This window comes from Pseudopipra pipra, chromosome 7 (genome assembly GCF_036250125.1).
Source record: "Pseudopipra pipra isolate bDixPip1 chromosome 7, bDixPip1.hap1, whole genome shotgun sequence".
In the NCBI taxonomy this organism is placed as follows: Eukaryota; Metazoa; Chordata; class Aves; order Passeriformes; family Pipridae; genus Pseudopipra; species Pseudopipra pipra.
This window is the reverse complement of record NC_087555.1, coordinates 38,931,556-38,952,283: the sequence shown is the minus strand read 5'-3', so window position 1 is coordinate 38,952,283 and position 20,728 is coordinate 38,931,556. Positions and strand designations below refer to the sequence as shown.

The 20,728-nt window shown below is 52.9% G+C and overlaps 1 protein-coding gene across 1 annotated transcript; it reads left to right on the top strand.

The window, feature by feature from the left end:
• The first annotated feature begins 714 nt into the window (after positions 1-714).
• On the top strand, positions 715-1,725 carry RPRM (reprimo, TP53 dependent G2 arrest mediator homolog). The gene has a single exon (XM_064661751.1). It carries the CDS (start codon positions 1,056-1,058, stop codon positions 1,545-1,547), a length of 492 nt encoding a protein of 163 aa, XP_064517821.1. The 5' UTR covers positions 715-1,055; the 3' UTR covers positions 1,548-1,725.
• The last annotated feature ends 19,003 nt before the right edge of the window (positions 1,726-20,728 follow it).

Sequence of the window (20,728 nt, the reverse complement as noted above, 5' to 3'; positions counted from 1 at the left end):
CTCCCTTAGGAAAAGTGCATCCCTGAAATCCGTTTGCCAGAGTCACTGCACAAAACCCACTGGAAAAAGTCCTGCTCCCCCGGATCCCCCTCCCCACACCCCTCCAACCTGCTCCTTTCAAAACCCGCTCCCCAAACCCTCTCGCAAGACCCTCTTGGCCCCATCCAGGTCTCCAAGCCCCCGACCCCGTTCTCCTTCTCCCCAGGATCCCCCCGCTGCCTTCCCCGCACCCCCGACCCGCTCCCCCGCCCAGCGCCCTCCCCGACCTTTCCCAACGCTGCCCCCTCTCCCACCCCCCAATTCATTCCCCTCTCTGACCCTTTCCCTCGCCGATTCCCCCATCCCGCTGCAAAGCCACTCCCCAAATTCGTTCCCCTCTCCGACCCTTTCCCGCGCCGACCCCGCTTCCCGCTTCCCAAACTCCCTCCTCTCCCTCCTGCCTCCAAACCCTCTCCTCTCTCTTCTTCCCCCCCTTCTCGACCCTTTCCCACTCCAATCCTCCCTTCAGCCCCCCAAAACCACCTCCTCTCCCTCCCGCTCTCCCTTCTCCCCACCCCAACCCTCCCTCCAGCCCCTCAAACCCTCTCCCTCCCTTCTCCCACCCCCAAACCCCCTCCTCTCCCTCCCGCTCCCCTCCCTCCCCACTCCAATCCTCCCTCCAGCCCCCCAAATCCCCTCCTCTCCGTCCCTCCTCCCCTCCCTCCCACCCCAACCCTCCCTCCAGCCCCGCAAACCCTCTCCCCTCCCTTCTCCTACCTCCCACCCCCAAACTCGTCCCCTCCCTCTCTCTCCCGCCTCCCCGCTCCCCTCCCTGTCCCTTTCCCACTCCCCCCCTCCCTCCCGTCCCCCGAGCCGTCTCCCCTCCCTCTGCCCCCTCCCTCTCCCCGGGGCGGGGCGGGCGGCTCCGCGGGCGCGGGTGGGCTCGGCTCGCTCGGGCTCGGCTCGGGTGGGCTCAGCTCGCTCAGGCTCGGCTCGGGTGGGCTCGGCACGGCTCAGCCCGGCCCGGCACGGCCCGCCTGCATGCGGCGGCGGCGGCGGCGGGGCTGCCGGGCGGGATGAGCGGCTCGGGAATGCCGGGCGGGATGAGCGGCTCGGGAATGCCGGCAGGGATGAGCGGCTCGGGAATGCCGGCAGGGATGAACGGCTCCTCGGCGGGGCTGCCGGGCGGGCTGAGCGGCCCGGCGGGGCTCCCGGGAGCGCTGCCCGGTGCCGGGGGACTGCCGGGAGGGCCGAACGGCTCGGCGGCGGCGGCGGCGGGGCTGCTGGCGGGGGCCGGGGGCGCGGCGCTGGAGCTGGAGCGGGCGCTGCGCTGCTGCACCGCCGCCTCCGTGGTGACCGACGGCAGCGGCGCGGCCGAGGAGCGCAGCCTGTACATCATGCGGGTCGTGCAGATCGCCGTCATGTGCGTCCTCGCCCTCACCGTCGTCTTCGGCATCTTCTTCCTCGGCTGCAACCTGCTCATCAAGTCCGAGGGGATGATCAACTTTCTGGTGAAGGACCGCCGGCCGTCCAAGGAGGTGGAGGCGGTGGTGGTGGGGCCCTACTGACCGCCCGGCCCCGGGACAGCGCCCGGCCCCGCCGCGGACACGCCGCCGTCTCGGCTCGGAGCTTTTTCCTCCTTAAAAACCGTCCCACGGACGATTCCCGGGATCCCGGAGGCCTCGGAGCCGCCCGGCCCGGCCCGTCCGCCCGCGGGCTGCCGAGTAAAACGTGCTCTCATGGCAACAGGTCTGGGGGTCCTTATTCCGTCCGCCTTTATCCATCCGTCCCTCCCTGCGGGTCCCGGGGTGCCGCGGAGGGGCGCGGGGGGCGGCCGGGATGCACCGGGATGAACCCTTCCCTCTCCCCCCGTGTAGGTTTTTCCTCGCAGCTGTGCTAAAATTTCCCTTTTCCAGCGCTTTTCCAGCCCTCCCCGGTTGCACAAACCTGGGCGAACCCGGGACCCTCATCCCTGGGCGAACCCGGGACCCTCATCCCTGGGCGAACCCGGGACCCTCATCCCTGGGCGCGGGGGAGATGCTGGGACCGCGATCCTGCCCCGTGGATCCCGCGGATCCCGGCTGTGGCCAGGGAAATAACCCCAACCACCCCGGTTGTATCCCCTCAGTCCGGCTTTGGCTCGGGAAAACCACAATACATAGTTTTTTTAACCCAGCTGGCCAACAGGTGACTTCGCACGGTCACATTCTGGGGAGGGAGAAGCTGCTGCTCGCACGGGGTTCTGTTCTCTCCATCCCTTCCCTCCGCGGGCACACGGACAGACAGCATCTTCCCGAGCTGTTTATCACACCCGCGGGGGCTCCTCTGCCTGCTGGTGACAAATTAATATCTCCGCGTTTGCTGGGAGGGGAGTGGGACCGGCACAAACACTCGCCGGGGACGCGGCAGCGGGATGGGGGCAAGAAGGGCTCAAACAACGTGTCTGTGAGATAACAGTTCTCACGACCCCCAAATTCCCGCAGTAAGATGCTAATTGTCCGTATTTTTAGCGCCGATAACGATCGGGGAGTTTTCTGGAGCAGCCAGCCAGACTCCAGGCTGTTCGGTTCATCCCGGCTGCGGAGATGGCTGAGCTACCAAAGTGTTCCAGACACCTCCAGGAGATGTTATCGGGAGCTTAAATTGTGATGGACAAGGTGAAACTCGTTGACACCTGAGCTGGAAGGGCGGGGGGAAATAAAGCTGGAGCCTGACACAACATCTTCTGCTGGAATCTGAGACAAAGCAGAGCATCCCGAGGGAGTGCAGTTCCCCGCGTGCTCCCTCATTTACAGCTACATTTAAGGGAAAGACAAAGAACAGATCTGCCTGTTCTCTGGGGAACAAACACACTGTGGGCTCGTCATTACGGCAAAATAAACGTTCCTGAGCCATCTCAGCTGAAACAGCCCTGAGAAATTGAACCAAAACTCTCCTTTCTTTACCCTTTAGTGCCAGAGAAATGTTAGATAAAGCAGAATTTTAAGATAATACAGTAAGAGGGAGAGCTAATACAAATGTTTCAGTCATTCCAGAGCATTTCCAGCTGTTTAATGTGCATCACTGGGTGGTGTTATGGAGAACACAGCCATTCCCATATCCTGCCTTGCAAGGGGTGCACTGAGTGCTTGGACACTTCCTGGGAGCTGGATTCGTTAGGCATCCTTTCTTAATTATAGGGAATGCTTGGATTATACATTATATAATTATACATTTTGATTAACCTTTGCCAGAGGCCATGGCTTTTCTCTACACCATCAATGTGAAGGAAAGTAAACTCCTGGTTCTGTCATAAAATTGTGGCCTTTCAGCCTCAGCCCGAGATCCCTCTTTCCCTCTTTCCCTGGTGCCCAGGGACCCTTAGGAGGTGGGAGCCCCCACCTAATCCAGCACTTGTGACTCCTCAATCGCTCAGAAGAGGCTCCATTTCAGGCAGGGAGCAGCTGGGAAAGGGGTGGATGCAGAGCTGCTCAGACATATCCAGTCCCTCAGAGGGGTTTGGGCCTCTCTCCCTCCGTGCACCAGGGGGATTTGGGAATTGGCACCGGGAATAGATGGAGACCTGGGATGTTCATCACCCCTGCGTGGGCAGGAGGGTGGAAGGGGAAGAAGAACCTCCGAGATCCCACCCAGAGCTCTGGCATCACCTCAGCCCCACGTTGTCTGGGGGGATGGAGGAACTCAGGGGGATGGAGGAGTTTGGGGGATGGAGGAGCTCGGGGGATGGAGGAGTTTGGGGGATGGAGGAGCTCGGGGGATGGAGGAGTTTGGGGGATGGAGGAGCTCAGGGGATGGAGGAGTTTGGGGGATGGAGGAGCTCGGGGGATGGAGGAGTTTGGGGGATGGAGGAGCTCGGGGGATGGAGGAGCTTGGGGATGGAGGAGCTCGGGGGATGGAGGAGTTTGGGGGATGGAGGAGCTCGGGGGATGGAGGAGCTTGGGGATGGAGGAGCTCGGGGGATGGAGGAGCTCAGGGGATGGAGGAGCTCGGGGGATGGAGGAGCTCGGGGGATGGAGGAGCTCAGGGGATGGAGGAGCTCAGGGGATGGAGGAGTTTGGGGGATGGAGGAGCTCGGGGGATGGAGGAGCTCGGGGGATGGAGGAGCTCGCGGCTCCGCTCACTCCAGACGTGCCTCCTGCCCATCCTCTGGGTGCTCCAGACACCTCCCTGCCTCAGGAACCTGCTCCTCCTGCCCAGGGAGCGCCTTGGTCCCTCCCAACACGTGTGTGAAGCCGTGCCCTGTGTGTCCCAGGAGCAGGAGCCTCCTGGGGAACAGAGATTTCTCAGCTGCGCCCGACATTTCCGGGGCGTTTTTGGGAAAGCACCTGGAAAGCTGAGGGGAGCCTGTGGGGTCAACAAGCCCAGGTCCCTCAGCTCCTGGAAACAAAGCTACCTCCTGGGGTGCTGAGGGGCCAGGAAATGGGTGCATTGGGGATCAAACAGTGTGGGTACCCAAAGGGGGGCTCACAGTCCCAGAGCTGGAATGCACAGTCCGAACCCCTGCCCTGCTCCCCTGGGCTTGTGGCTTTTTGTTCAGCTGGAATGGCTGAGTGTGTTCCCTTTACCACCAGAATTCCAGGGGCCTTTCATTGATGGGCATTCCTGCTTCTGCAGAATGCTTCCATCCACAGAATTCCCAGAGAAGAGGACAACTGAGTGAGCTGGGAGAGCTGAGCAGATCCCAGTCACTGCTGTCAGATCAGAGAATGGGAGAATCATGGAATGGTTTGGGTGGGAAGGGACCTTTAAGGGTCAGATGGTCCAACCCCCTGCCATGGGCAGGGACACCTTCCACCAGCCCAGGTTGCTCCAAGCTCCATCCAACCTGGCCTTGGACACTCCCAGGGATCCAGGGGCAGCCACAGCTTCTCTGCCCAACCTGGGCCAGGGCCTCCCCACCCTCCCAGCCAGGAATTCCTTCCCAGTATCCCATCTAACCCTGCTCTCTGGCAGTGGAAAGCCATTCCCTGTGTCCTGTCCCTCCAGGCCCTGCTAAAACATGATCTCATACAGGGAATATTTCCAATTTTTGAGACAGCCCTGCCCCTTGCAATTCCCAGTGAGTCCTGGGGTGGGAAGGACTTTGCAGCAGGACCTCTCCCAGTGGGATTCCTACCAGGAATCCCCCTGCCCGTGGCAGGGGAGTTGGAACAAGATGATCTTCCAGCTCCCTTCCAAACCATCCTGGGATTCTCTGGCATCCCACTCCAGCTGTTTGGAGAGAACAACACCCAGAAAGTGTGTTCAGCCCCAGCCAGAGCAGCTCCCTCAGGGTATATTTGTGATTCTCCTCGAGTGCTGCAATAAAAAAGCTCAAATCTGACTTTTCTGAAGTCAAGGTTGAAGTGGCCTCACCTCAGGCTGCCTGGATTCCTAATTGCTGCCTACACAGTCAGACCACCACTGCCTTTGCCTGGAATTAAATCCTTGTGCTGCAGAGCCTGAGGCCACTGCTCCACACAGCCCCGAGCTGGAAAACCCTGGAGCCAGAGCAATCCTGGGAATACAACCCCACCAGGCTCATCCTGGCCCTCCTGCTTTTCCTTCTGTCTCTCAGCCTGGCAGGAACTTCAGTTATGGATTTCACCATCTCACCCCAAAACTGCTGCTAATCCTCCAGGACAGGAACCAAGAGCTGCCTCAGTCACTCCCCAACACCCACTGGAGTGGTTTATTCCATATTTCAGATGGGAGACACTCCTTAAAAACCACTCCAGCACCTGTAATTGCTGTCAGATAACCCTGGGAGTGCTCTCAGCCTAATTGCTCTGGGTGGCTGTACAGTTTTAATTGTCTGTTTTCCACATCTTTCGGGTAATAATGATCAAACACTGTCTGAAGGGTGAGGACAAGGTGCACTTTGGCAGCTCAGACACACACGTGGGTGGAGGGAGGTTTATTCCAACCTCACATTCAGGCAAAATTCACATTGATTTTTTTAAAGCAGTTCAGCTCTAATAAGGGAAATAAGATCCTGCAGTTCATTTGCAGGTAAAAAAAAAATCAAACTTCACTCTAAGAGCCAGTTACAGCTTCATGATTCACCTTAATATTTATAATTATATTGTAAGAAGTAGCCATGGAGTGATCCTGGATCCTGCAGCACAGCTGGGAATGGGGCTCCCAGCCCTGAATGAAAGGGTGCTCCCTAAAAATCTTCATGTCCAGCTGGACTCCCCTCTTCAACAGGAGCCCATATTAATGCTCATTAGAGGGATCATTAGAGGTGCTCCCCTGCCTCCCTCCCAGCCCTCTTTGTGCATGAATGGGTTGCTGCCATTGATCCCAGCCAGGACTGGGAATGTCTAACAGCTCCTGGAGCCCCAGGGGACAGCCAGGCTTTCAATTCTTTGAGAAGATAAACCAGCAGTGTCAGCTCTGTAATTAAGGGTTGAAGTTATTGCCCAAACCCTCACTGTCTGCAGCTCCCCAGGAGCTGTTCCTGGCAGCCAAACTTCTCCCAAGGGGTGTCCCAGGGCTGAGCCAGGAAAGGGGTTTCACAGACACTTGTGTGGGTGGGGTAGAAACTATTTTGAAGAGTTCAGGCACCTGTTTGCATTAAGGTTTGGGTTTTGTCTTCTCCCAAAATTCCATACAAGCTCCAAGGCAAGGTTTTAGCAGCACCACCCTCTCCCCTCCCTCCTTCTCTGAACTTAAACTGAGACCAAGGGATGTTGGTGAACGTGTCATTTATTCCCTCTGTAACATGGAGCCAGGCTGGGAGAGCTGGGGGGGTTCCCCTGGAGAAGAGAAGGCTCCAGGGAGAGCTGAGAGCCCCTTGCAGGGCCTAAAGGGGCTCCAGGAGAGCTGGAGAGGGACTGGGGACAAGGGATGGAGGGACAGGACACAGGGAATGGCTTCTCACTGCCAGAGGGCAGGGAGAGATGGGATGTTGGGAAGGAATTGCTGGCTGGGAGGGTGGGGAGGCCCTGGCCCAGGTTGGGCAGAGAAGCTGTGGCTGCCCCTGGATCCCTGGGAGTGTCCAAGGGCAGGTTGGACGGGGCTTGGAGCAACCTGGGCTGGTGGAAGATGTCCCTGCCCATGGCAGGGGGTGGAACAAGATGATCCTCAATTTCCCTTCCCACCCAAACCATTCCATGATTCCATGACTCATTCCCTGATCACTAATATACTTATAGGAGGCTGGTTTCTTTTATGAAACACCTCTATTTTTTGATGCCAAAAATTAGATTTATTTTATCGCTGGGGACCAGACACTTCCTCTGAAGACAGAAACCAAAGGAAGCCTGAGCTCCTCAGGTCTGAGCTTATCCATCAACTCAGCCACCAGCACCTTGGGACCCATTCCACAGTTATGGGATGTATTTTTAGCCCATGGAAAAAACAGTGTCATGAGCACATGATACGAAAAATACACAAAGCAATAGATCACTTTTCTGTCCTTTATTCCATCAGAAGCATGCTAGGAGGGTTTTTTCCCCCTACTTGCTTCTATTTTGGAAGTGTCTCCAGAGAGCCCAACTGGAGGAACCTCAGGACCATCAAAGCCAGAGCAAAGTGTCCAGAAAAGGGAAGGAGAGGGAGTGACAGGGCACTGGGATGGAGGAGATGGAGTGACAGGGCATTGGGATGGAGGAGATGGAGTGACAGGACATTGGGATGGAGGAGATGGAGTGACAGGGAATTCGGATGGAGGAGATGGAGTAACACGGCTCTGGGATGGAGGAGATGGAGTGATACGGCTCTGGGATGGAGAAGATGGAGTGACAGGGCATTGGGATGGAGGAGATGGAGTGACACAGCTCTGGGATGGAGGAGATGGAGTGACACAGCTCTGGGATGGAGGAGATGGAGTGACACAGCTCTGGGATGAAGGAAATGGAGTGACCCGGCTCTGGAATGCAGAAGATGGAGTGATACAGCTTTGGGATGCAGAAAATGGAGTGACACGGCATTGAGATGGAGGAGATGGAGTGGGAATTAAGGAGGAGGTGCTGGTGGGATCTCAGGAAGGCAGAGAAGGGTCCAGCCTTGGCAGAGTGGGGAGCTCTGTGCTCCCATTCCACTGCTGCCACTTCCTCAGTGCAGACTCCTTGGTATTTTTTCTCATTTTAGCTCCTTTCATTTCCTGTCACAGCAGTTGCAGAAGAAAACAGGGGCTCAGTTGAGTTCAAAAGAGCTTAAGAGAAAGGAGCAGCTGATTTATGTTGGGGGATAATATCATAAAACCAAGACATAGAAGGGATGGCTTTGCCCTCACTCCAACCAAGTCCAAGTCCTTCCTCAGCTCCAGGAGCTGAAGTGACAGACACAACGATTCACCCACAGACTTTGGGCCTCAAAGGAACTCAGGGATGATTTTATAGTGGGAAAATAGTAAATGTGCACCAAAACCTCCCCCATGAAATCTCAGCTTTGTTGGGTGCTGTGTTTGTGAACACACTGTGACATAAAGGATGGGTTCCTGGTCCCTGCTCTGGTTTGTTCCTGGATAATGGAAGCTGGGGTGAAATCCCACTGGGATACCAGCAACAAAATGGTAAGTGAGAGGAAGAGCAACAAAAATTGCCAGGAACCTGGAAAACTGATGAAGAAAGAAATCCACCTAAAAAATCCATCCGTGGGCTTGGACAAAGAAATGGAAATAAGGGCGTGGAAGGTGTCACACACATCAACCTGCTGGGGGGAAAACAGTTTGGAGATGAGGTAGATCCAGAAAAGATGGGCTGGAAGAGGCCAGGGTGGAATAAAGCAATTTTGCTGGTTTGTAGGAAAGCCTTGACAACAAAAGCTGTTGGCTGTAGAAAAATCTCGAGAGGGAAGAGAGAAAAATTCTTTTATTTATGACTTTTACTCTAAAGTTGAGAATCTATTCCCTGTAGGATGCTGTTGCATTTACAAGAAGCTCAATCTGCTTTTCCAGTCCAACCTCTCCATCACTGTCTCATGGAATTCCCTGGCCAAGCTGATCACTGTGTGCCACTGGAGCTGTGGGAATGCAGAGTGCCAATCAGGCTGCAAACGTTAATTTGACAGAAAAACCTCTCAGAAGTTATTAAGGAAAGAAAACAAGCAGAATTCTACTCAGTGATTTCAGAAAGCGGGGAAAAGAAGCAGGTTCCCTTAATTCCCTCCCTGCAGAACCACACATTATCTTAACTCTGTTCTTTGCACACTTCAGATCCCTTTTCCCTCCTTTCAAACACTGCACCACGACCATTTTTATGCACAAATAACACTCTGAGCCCGAACAAAGCAAATCCACGGGGTATTGTGTGAGTGAGAAATGAATTACCTGGGGAAAAAAATCCGGTGTGACTGGAAAATGGAGCACAGCAGGAACGAGGCAGTGACACCCCCCATTCGTCACGGCTTGGGCAGAAAATGAAAACATACATTAATTAAAAGGAGGCTTTGGGGAAAATATTATTAACTCGTGCTATAATAGGAGCTAAAGGCTTCCAGGGAGCTCCACTGTGGGGCTGGGCAGGGAATCTGATGGAAGGCACGAGGCTCAGAGAGACCTGGAACAGCAGCTCGTGGTCCTGGAGAGGGACAGGGAGGGTGGGAGTTCCTGGGGGGCTTGGGGGAGTCAGTGTGGAATCATGGAATTGTTAAGGTTGGAAAAGGTCATCAAGTCCAACCATCACCATGGTCACCACTGACCATGTCCCCACATCCATGTGTTTTTGAGAACTTCCAGGGATGAGGACTCCACAACCTCCCTGGACAGCTGTGCCAGGGCTGGACAACCCTATCCATGAAGGAATTTTCCCTAATACCCAACCTAAAACTTCCCTGATGCAACTTGAGGCCAATTCCTTTTGTCCCACCACTTGTTCCCTGGGAGCAGGGACCCCTCCCCGGCTCCCCCCTCCTGTCAGGGGGTTGCAGAGCCAGAAGGTCCCCCCTGAGCCTCCTTTTCTCCAGACTGAGCCCCCCCAGCTCCCTCAGCCCCTCCTGCTGCTCCAGCCCCTTCCCTGGCCACGTTCCAGCCCCTCCGTGTCCTGTCTGAGCATCCCCTCAGTGTTTAAACCAGAACCCCCCCTCAGTCCAGTGACTTTCCTCGTTCAAACCGAGGTGGGTCAAGGCAGAAACCCACAGTTCCACATCTCCTGCCTCCCCCTCAGAGCTGGTGGGCACTGCCCGTGGCACTGCCCGTGCCCGTGGGAGCTCTGAGCCAGCTCACACCCAGTGTGAAACCAGGCTGAAAAATCACTTTTAATAACAGATTTCTGCCCATTGTTGACATCCTGGCATTTTCCAGCTAAGACCTGGCAGCATTTGGAGCACTTTATGATATTAGAGCATTATTTTAATGTGCATTAACAGCCCACGCCCTCCGAGCTGTGACATCCCGTGGCTCGGCACCACATTCCATATATCCAGGGCTGGCACTTCGGCTCCAGCCTCGCTGTCCAGCGGAGCGAGGAGAAAACAGCTTGTTTTGTTCCTCTATTCATTCCTCTAATTGCCTGAAAAGAGAGGTTTTAGCGAGTCACCAGCAGCCGGGAAAGTGAGAACTGCCATCGATCCAGCCCAGTGCTCCGAGAGGAGGCCGAAAATAATTTGTCCTGCTCTTAACCAAGCTCGGCAGGGTCGATAGCCCGGCTTTGGGGAGGGAGCTGGGGGTGCCAGAGGCACTCAGCTGCTGCTGCATGCACTGACTGCCCAGCCAGCAGCGGGTTTCTTCATTTCTTCTTGAGGGTTTTATGTCAAAATGCCAAATGAAGCCTGGCAGAGTTAATGCCCGGAATGTGGGGCGGTCCAAGGCATCGTCTGGCTTTGCTGCACCGTCCTGTGGGGTCAGAGCTCCCCCATCCCTGGTTTTGCTGCCTGAATCATTCCAAGGGGCACCAGGAAGGAGGTTTTGCCCTGGAATGTGTGGGATCACAGAATCCCACACTGGTTTGGGATGAAAAGGCACCTAAAGCCCATCTCATCCCACCACCCTGGGCAGGGGCTTCTTGTGGCAGTATAATTTTGGGGGTCTTACCTGTGTATGTATTTGCTTTATTTTTTTTATTATTGATAGCTTTTATTATTTATTATTTTGATTATTTATGATTTATACCTGCCAAAGAGCAGAAGCACCCATGACCACATTTTTCAGCTGCTCAGGTCACATCAAGCTGATTTAAATTTCAATCCCTCTACTGCAGCTGCCAAACAGGGCTGACACACAACTACCCTTCCCACCTGAGAGCTGGGCAGTGTTCAGCAAGACCTCTGTGCTGTGGTCCACCTCAGGAAAAAAAAAATGCATTTTGCTCCTCCCAGTTTGGGAGCAAAAACCGAATTACTGAGCAGAAAGCCCAAATATCATCTGCAGCTTATGAAAAACCCTAAAATGCAACACAAAAATGGGACCATCATCACGGAGTTTTGTTGCACCTCCCTCCTAATTCGTGTTTTGTTTTCTTCTGACACGTTTTTAGGGAAATGATTGATGGGGTAGAGGCTTCAATCCAGCCCAGCAATGACTTAATGAGGCCACAAAGCAGACAGACTGCTCTGCTCCAGCCACTTGCTGGGCTGGAACACCAAATACCTCCAACATATGCTGGAGGCACAGCTAATTTGGGAGTCCCTGAGCCCAGCTGCCCTCATTCCCACCCTGAAATCCCAGCTCTGAGACCCCCTGATTTTGCTGGGAATAGAAATCCGAGTTGGGAAAATGGAAAAAGGGGAAAGGCAGCAGGAAACCAGCTCACCCAAGTGGGATGTTTGAGGGTGGAAAAGCAGTGATAGGCTGAGCTAAAGGGGATGGATGGTCACACTCAGGGCCTGGGCACTCTCCTAAGGAGCAGCAATCCTGGGAAAATTCCTTCTGGACAGCAGGCACTGCCCTGGGGCTTTGCCAGGAGTCCTCTGCCAGGGCAAGAGGAGATGTGGAAGGGTCTGATGGGTTTCCATTAGAGCTCTGAGAGCTGGAAGTGGCAGCCCTGGAACAGGGAATGAACTGGGGGATGTGGGAGCTCAGGGGGGATGGGGAGCTCTGCCTTTTCCAGCTCCTGGGCCTCCCTAAGAGCTCCTTGCTTCTAGCCCCTCATTTCCTCTGTATCCCCCAGGAGAGATCCCCCAGGAGAGCTCCTGCTAATGGGATCCTGCCCCAGGATCCCCACTCACTTCCCTCCGTCGTTTTGGACTGTCATTAGAAAACTCATCATTTTTAGCAGGAGAAACCTAAAAACACCCCACTTTTTGTGGTTCATCACCCACAATCCAGCTGATGCTCATGGCAGTTCCAACAGATGCTCCCAAGTACAGAGGCTCCCAAAAATTCCTGCCATTTCCTCTCTCCCTTTGGCATTTTTAGCACTAAGAGCTCATGAATTAAACTATCAGCAAATTTTTGCTCTTTCTTTGCTGGTGACACAACATGGAGCCCCCACAGCCAGCAGTGCACAAAAAGCCTTAGTTTGGCTCTTTTTTATCAGCTCTGTGTTGCTTTTTTCCCCAACCAAATTTCTGGGGTGACCAGAGGAGCCCTTTGAACCTCCCTCTGCCCGTGCAGGATAAATCCACACTGAGCCATGGATTGAAATTTAAATCAGCTTGACGTGACCTGAGCAGCTGAAAAATGTGGTCATGGGTGCTTCTGCTCTTTGGCAGGTATAAATAATAAATAACAAAAATAATAAATAATAAAAGCTGTAAATAATAAAAAAAATAAAGCAAATACATACACAGGTAAGAGCCCCAAAATTATACTGCCACAGGAAGGCTCTGGGTTGTCCAGCCCAGGGCAGGGCTGGAGTCCCCTTCCCTGCAGGGATTTAAAAGCCCCATAGATGTGACACTTGGGGACAGGTTTAGTGGTGGCCTTGGCAGTGCTGGGGAACAGTTGGACTTGGTGGTCTTGGAGGGCTTTTCCAACCTAAACAATTCCATGATTTTATGACTTTATCCATCCCACAGCACGAGCAGAAAGTCCTCTGATGACCAAGAAGGGTCACTTTTAGGTGAGGGGCCATTTTCTGTCAGGGGGAAGAGGAAGGTGAAAATAAATGGGGTAAAACCAGGGGGTGGGGTTGAGGGAAAACAAATCAGTGAAATGTCCTTTTAACTCTTCATTCTCAGCAACTGCAAAGACTCATCAAGAAGCAACAAGTGCCCTCAGCTCCTGCTGCAGCTTGGAGGGGTTGAGGGTCCATGGAAAGAAGAAATCTCGAGGTGTCACCTCCCTCAGTCAGTCTCCAAAGCCCCTTTCCCTGGGGATGGATCCCAAGGGGAGAAAAGCCCCTTCCAGCAGCTCCAGCCCATCTCCTGGTCCTGCCCAGAGGCTGCTGTGGCTGCCAGCACAGCCAGCTGGGATATTTTGCTGTCCAGGGATGGAGACTGTGCTGCAGAAATGGTTCCACCACTGTCTGTGTTCCCAGGGCCAGCTCTGCTGCTCTCCCTCCAAATCCCATTAATAGGGAGAATTCATTTCCTTCAGGGCTTTGTGCTCCCACTGCCAAATGTCTCTGCATTTCTTTTTCATTCCTTCTGATCCAGGAACCCCCAACAGTGGGGAGAGAACCAGGGAGAGAGAGAACAAAGCTCCCTCTCCAGCCAGGAGCTGGTCCTTTCCAAAGGGGTCGTCACCAGGCTGGGAGAACAAGGGACAATTCAGGGAGCTAAAGGAGCAATTCAATGGAACTGAGTTTTGTAGCTTTGTGGGAGAAAAGAAAAGCCCAACATTACACTCATTTAGAGAAGAAGAGCTGGTTTGAACATCTAGGAGAGTCAGACAATCAGCCTGTGAAGCATCTTGGCAGGTGAAGCTGCTGCAGCCAATTCCTGAGGTGGCAGATGAAGCTGTCACAGGAGCTGACACTGCAAATGAAATCCTGAATTCCCTGGGCAGCCCTCCTGCAGGGATCAGCTGCACTGAACCTGCTTGGAAAACAGGCTGTGGGGCTGAGATAAATGGCTCAGGGGGCTGGGAAAGCTCCCCACCCATATTTCCTCTCCCCAAGCCTGGTCACCACACCCAGCCCTGCTCTGGGTGGCATCAAGGTTTGTCCCCACAGCAGCACCTGGGTGACCCTGCAGGGTGTCCCTGGGCTCAGCCAAGCCAGAGCTGCCTGGTCTGATCATGGAATCCTGGAATGGTTTGGGTTGGAAAGACCTGAAAGCTTATCCAGTGCCATGGACAGGGACAACTTCCACTAGCCCAGGTTGCTCCAAGCCCATCCAACCTGGCCTTGGACACTTCCAGGGGTGGCCAGTGGTCCTTCCACAGCACCACCAGCCACTACATTAAATAATGTACCAACAAAAACCTACAACATGCCCAAATGTTTGACACCAAATACCTCAGCTTCCCAAATGGGGAAGGAACTCTGCCAGAACATATATTTGGGAAGGGGATTATAGTAAGAAAATTGGGTTTTTCTTCCTCAAATGTGTTGTTGACCTGCAGAACTCCCCCAGCCACAGACTGTGTGTGTGCACATGCAGAAACTTTGGGGTCAAATGGACAATGTGTGGGAATCTTTTAGGGAAAATGGCTCCATTACTCATGGAATCATGGAATCCCAGACTGGTTTGGGTTGGGAGGGACCTTAAAGCCCATCCAGTCTTGCCATGGGCAGGGACACCTTCCACTAACCCAGGTTGGTCCATGTCCATCCAACCTGGCCTTGGACACTTCCAGGGATTGGAAGTCCACAGGAATTTTCTGTGCTTCAAATGGCCACTAAGTGTTAAATCATATTCTCTATATTTCAATCACAGTTCAACACGAATACTCATCCCAGAGAAGAATAAAAATCCTGTGTGCATGCTGAGAAGGAAAAAAGGAGCTTGGTGGTGGGACTTGTGTGGATTGTGTCCCCACAAATGCACACAATTTATCCTCACCCCATGGAAAAGGGGGCTCCCTGCACTCTCTTTTTAAGTAATTTTAATGTTGGCTTATTTGAGTTCTGGAATACAAGAAGCACCATTCCCAGGGAATGGAGCCTGGATGCCAGGAGCCAGGGCCAGGTTCCTGAACGTGCAAATTGGATTTCTGTGCTTCCTGTGTGAAGGAGTTAAAAGAGAAAAGAAAGGCAGACAAGGATGTTCACAGCAGGCTGGAGGGTTTAGCCCTATCTCATTTTAAACTGAAAAATAACCTCCTACTCCAGGCTCCGGAAAAGGATTAGAGACTGTCCGGGATACAGGAGAGAAAAATAAAAGATGAAGGATCTTGTGACAGAAGAAAAATGAACAATACAAAAATCCTCTATTGCCCATTCTCTGAGGGGCCAATCTGTGCTTCCCCAGGCTTTTTGCTGAATATAATGTGATTTCTCAGGCGTTTTGCTGCCTGATAACTGGGGCTGAAGCGTTTGTTTCACAAAAATTGAGCGTGGTCAGGGCGAGAAAGGCTCATCCAAAGTGATTAGCAGGGAGAGGAGAATGGAGATGATATCTGGGCTGCCAGCAGAGTGCTCGGAAAACTTCCCCGGGATAATTAGCCTGAATTATATCCTCCAACACAAAGCCCCTCTGAAAGGCCATTACAGGCTGAATTAAAAATCACAGATCAGGAGCCGATTCAAAGCAGGGCTCGTTAACACGTGTGCAGACACGGGGAGGGGTGAAAAGGGAGCTGGGTTTGGAGAGGGTTGAAATCCAAGATCCATCTGCCACAGGGCCCCCCAGCTCCTCGGGGAAGGCACTGGCTGCTCCCCAAAGGAGCACTGGGAGCAGCTGCCTCTTGGATCAGGGCTTTGTTTTGGAATCTCTGAGCTGAAACACACCTGGAACCCTCAGGAGACCCATCCCAAACCTGGTTATTCAGGGCAGAGAGGACAGCCTGCACCCAGGGCTAACTTCAAGCTCAGGTTAGTTAAGTTTAACTCTAGGTCACAGTCTGCTCACTGTGCTCCCCAGTTAGGATTTCCCATTAAAGGGGAAGTTCCCCTGTTTCTCCTCCCCTGGTTCACCTCTACAGCCCAGGGGATGATACCATGGCCTATGGCCATCCCAGCCTTCCTCCTCCTCCTCCTCCTCCCTCCCAGGCACGTCACTGTCTCCGGGATCTCTTTTGGAAACGCTGGGCACTGATCCCAGCATTCCCACTCTTCCCACAAAATGCCATGAGAATCCTCCAAATCACCCAAGGAATCACAGAACTATGGAATTGCCAAGGTGGGAAAAGCCCTCCCAGGTCATTGAGCCCAAATAACCACCCAGCCCCACCTCGGTCACCACCAATCCCCCTCCCCAGGGGACAGTGATGGAGCCTGACCCTGACTTATCCTGAAAAACTGCCTGTGCTGGATGAGACCAGGAGTCTCTCCATGAATCTGTGATTCTACTCCTTGTCTGACAGAGGAGAAAACTGTGACCCCCATCAGGAAGTCCTGAAACCATGGGAGGACTTCTCCAAGCACTGGCAGGAGTGAGACAATGAAAAGCAGGGACTTGTGCCACTCTGGGAAAGTTTCAGAGCCAGATTTGTAGGTTTTCTTTGCTTTAAAAAGTGGTTGCATCAACACTCCCTCAGTTTTCCTCAGCGTTCAAGTCTGGAAAAACTTCAACAAAATATATTTTGGAATGTTAAGGGTGGTTAGAAATAAGAGACACCCCAGAAAAATCAGGCAACCTGAAGTTTACCCGGACAACTGGAAAGCTGCTCTCTATATTTTCATGCTAAAACTCATTTAAACACCCTGCCACGCTCAGCAATCTGCTTTTCCGCAAATAACACCGATTTTTTAACAGAATCCCATGATTTTCTAGGATCTGCTTGATTAGGTAAAATCTTTCAAGCACTGGAAATTCTTCAGAGTGACCCACCTTCAAATAAAGACTCTAAAAAATCTTCAGGGCAGCCTATTTTAAAATAAAGGCTCTGAGAGAACAATTAGTTAAAAGGTGATTTTAGAAAAGATCTGAGATGGCTGGAAAGCATCCTGAGTCCAGGCAATTCTGTAATTCAGGGGTTTCCACCAAGGGTCATATTTTCAGAAATGAAAAGCAGCAGCTCCAACAAGCTCCAGAAGAGTGGTGGTGGATAAACTGATATCAAATGATGAAGACTTTGACAAGCAATACATTGAGCCTGGGAGAGTTTCTGCTCTGTAATCAGACACTTCTCCAACAGCCACACAAAGGGAAAAATGAAATTCCAGCCGTGGAAACAGTGGAGTGGTTTCCTTGGCAATTGTAACCATGCAAAAGACTTTGGTTTCCTTCCTTCTGCCTGATGAAAGCAAATACTGGAGCCTGTCAACAGATCCACAAAGATTAATTCCAGTGAAATCAGAGCATCTGATTAATTTGCAATCACAGGGAAATGAAGGTGCACCAAGGGAGGTGTAGGTTGGATGTTGGAAACATTCCTTTGTGGGAAGGGTTGTCCAGGGAGTCCCCAGCCCTGGAGGGATTTCCAAGCCCTGTGGATGTGGCACTTGGGGACAGGGGTCAGTGGTGGCCTGGGCAGTGCTGGGGGATGGTGGGACTGGATGATCTTGGAGCTCTTTTCCAGCCCAAATCATTCCATGAATCCATGATTTCCTTGATTCAGAAAGACAAGCTGGTCAAGGGCAGAACTGGAAAGAATTCCATAGACCCAAACTGGGAGAAACTCCCAAGGTTTGTGTTTGAAAGCTGAGCTTCCAACTCAGCTGGGCATCTCCAGGGAAAGCAGCACATCCAAAGCTCTGGGACACACGGATCCTTTGCTGAAAGGGGAGGGGGATTTGTTCACTTCCCTAATCTTCCCTTCACTAAAACCCCAGCCCTGGTGCCACAGACTCCAACGTGTTGCTCCAGTTGCTCCCATTCCCAGTTTCTTGTGCCAAAGAGGCCCAGATTGATCATTTTACCCAAAGGCAATGGAAACCTGTTCTGTCTACAGTGCTGGGAATTCCATATTCCTGGAGGGAAAACTCAGGACAGATCATTGCTTTGCATGAACAAACACTTGGCTGAGGTTTATCAAACACAGTTATTCCACACAAATAAGTTTTATGGTCCAAGTGTGTCTTTGAAAGAACAGCAGGGTGGTGGGAAATGATCACTGTTGACAAATTGCTTTTCCATGCTTTGATCCTGCATCCATGGGGAAAAACAGGTGATGGACAAAGGATGATTCCTACAATTGAAGGAACTCACATTTCATTTTTACATCCGAAGAGAGGGGAGCCTCCCTGGTGAGGGAGGTGATGAGAGGTTGAGGGTTCCACCGATCCCATTCCTGGTATTTTTTTGGCTCAGGCAGAGAACTCCTGATCTCCTGTGGCACCTCAGCACTGGAAAAACGAGCTCTGGGATTCGAGGGGTGGAGCAGAACACCATGGGGCACCACTCCAGCCTGGCATCCCAGTCTCACCAGGAAAGGCAGCAGAGAGCAGGTTTATGGGGACCAGGTTAAATTAAGGAATAAAGGAACTCCTGCCTGCAGCAAACAGATGGATTGGTGGCAGCACACCCACAAAACTCCTCGTTGCTGGGCAATTAGGGTGCTTTGCTAAGACTTTCAGCACCTCCAAGGTCCTGTTTGAGCTGCAGGGAATGGGAAATGATGGGAATGGGGCAGGTTTGGGGGGAAGGCAGAGCTCATCCTCTTTCAGCCCCAAGACAAGAGCTGCTGAAATGATTGCACAGAGATGGAAGTGCCTGAAGGCTGCTTTTATGGCAAACATAAATCTCTCTATGCACAGAGCAGCAGAGGCAGGACAGGCAGCTCTGCTTTCCCTGCCCTGGAGCACACACTGCTCCCATTGATCCCCCAGGAACACGGGCACGGCTGGACGTGGCACCTGGGCTGGGGCACAGGGTGGGCATCGGGCACAGGGGGGGCTCCGTGGGCTGGGAGGGCTTTTCCAGCCCTTTCCAGTCTGATTTTCACCCTCACCATGAGCATCAATTACAAAACAACATCAAGGAACTCGACCCAAATGTTTGGCCCCATCCCTGTGGGCCGTGGGAAGCAGAGCCCGAGGTGGCTCCTCCTGGAGATCAATGGGGTTCATTAGTTCCTTAATTTCCACAGTTGTTAACATTAATGAAATTTTGCCCTCTAATGACTGCAAAGCCACTGATTTTTAATTGTTCTGTTTGTGCCTTGAACTGATTGATCTCCATTCCTCCCAGCAGGGAGGGTCATTTGTCATCTGCCAATTAACATGGAACCAAAACGAACCAAAAGGGGCCTGTCCCAGACCCAGAAAATCCTGGAATGGTTTGAGCTGGGAGGGAAATTAAAGCCCATCCAGTTCCAACTCCCTGCTGTGGGCAGGGACACTTTCCACTAGTCCAGGTTGCTCCAACCTGGCCTTGGACACTTCCAGGGATCCAGGGGCAGCCCCAGCTTCTCTGGGCAACCTGGGCCAGGGCCTCCCCACCCCATGGTTTGCTTTTTCCAAATAGCACTGAGGTAATTCCAAAATATTATTTTCCCATTAAAAATAAACGTATGAGTTGGAAAATATAAGCAAGCAAGCAGATAGAAGACAGAAAATGTGTGATCACAGTGAGCACAAAAGAGAGCAGGTTCTGTTTAATCTTCACAATTACTAAGACCAATTCTTTGTCTTAATAAAGTGTGAAGAGCTTGCTATGGTTGTCAAGAGAGTTTGAAGTCATTGGTTTCTCCAGAAAGCATTTTGGAGTGGCTTCCTGCTGTTATAGGACTTCCCTTTACAAAAGTTCTGGTTTACTGAGCTGCTTCTTCTTCAAAAAAAAAAACCCAAACAAAACCCCAAAGCCAAACAAAATGAAACACACAAACCAAAACCAAACCTCCCAAACAAACAAACAAAAGAAACACCATAAAAAATCCCCAAAACTAATTATTTTTTCCTACTGGGCGCCATTTTGGGGGGGGGGATTCAGCTCTTGCTGATTTTTGAACATGTTTTTAATGTATTAAACAGGGTGGAAATCACCAGTTAGGGACTTGTCTGCTGCAATTGTTCACTTCCCTCTCTGAGTCTGAAGTCTTAGACTTCTGAGGTCATCAAGTGCAATTGTTGGTCTGCCCAGGCCACCACTGACCCCTGTCCCCAGGTGCCACATCCACAGGGATTTTAAATCCCTCCAGAGATGGGGACTCCATCCCTGCCCTGGGCAGCTGTGCCAGGGCTGGAGAGCCCTTTCCAGGAAGGAATTTCCCCAGTATCCAACGTGACCCTCCCCTGGCACAGCCAGGGGAAACTCCTGGGGGACTTGGGGGAGTCAATGTGGAGTCATGGAATCATTCAGGTTGGAAAAGATCATCAAGTCCAACCATCAACCACCACCACCATGGTCCCCACTGACCATGTCCCCAAGTGCCACATCCACGTGTTTTTGAGAACTTCCAGGGATGAGGACTTCACCACCTCCCTGGGCAGCCCCTGCCAAGGCCTGACCACCCTTTCCATGAGAAATTCCTCCTGATGTCCAACCTGAGCCTCCCCTGGCACAGCCTGAGGCCGTTCCCTCTCCTCCTGTCCCTTGTTCCCTGGGAGCAGAGCCCGACCCCCCCCGGCTCCCCCCTCCTGTCAGGGGGTTGCAGAGCCAGAAGGTCCCCCCTGAGCCTCCTTTTCTCCAGGCTGAGCCCCCCCAGCTCCCTCAGCCCCTCCTGCTGCTCCAGCCCCTTCCCAGCTCCCTTCCCTTCCCTGCACACGCTCCAGCCCCTCCGTGTCCTGTCTGAGGCCCCAGAATGCCCCAGCCCTGGAGGTGGGATGGGCACTGCCCTGGGGCTGGGACACACCAGGGCTGGGACAATTGCCCTTCTTGGCCACCCAGGAGCATTCCCAGCAGCATCCCTGTTATTCCCAGCCTGAGTCTTGCTTTGGGAAGGTGTCTGTGCCCCTGA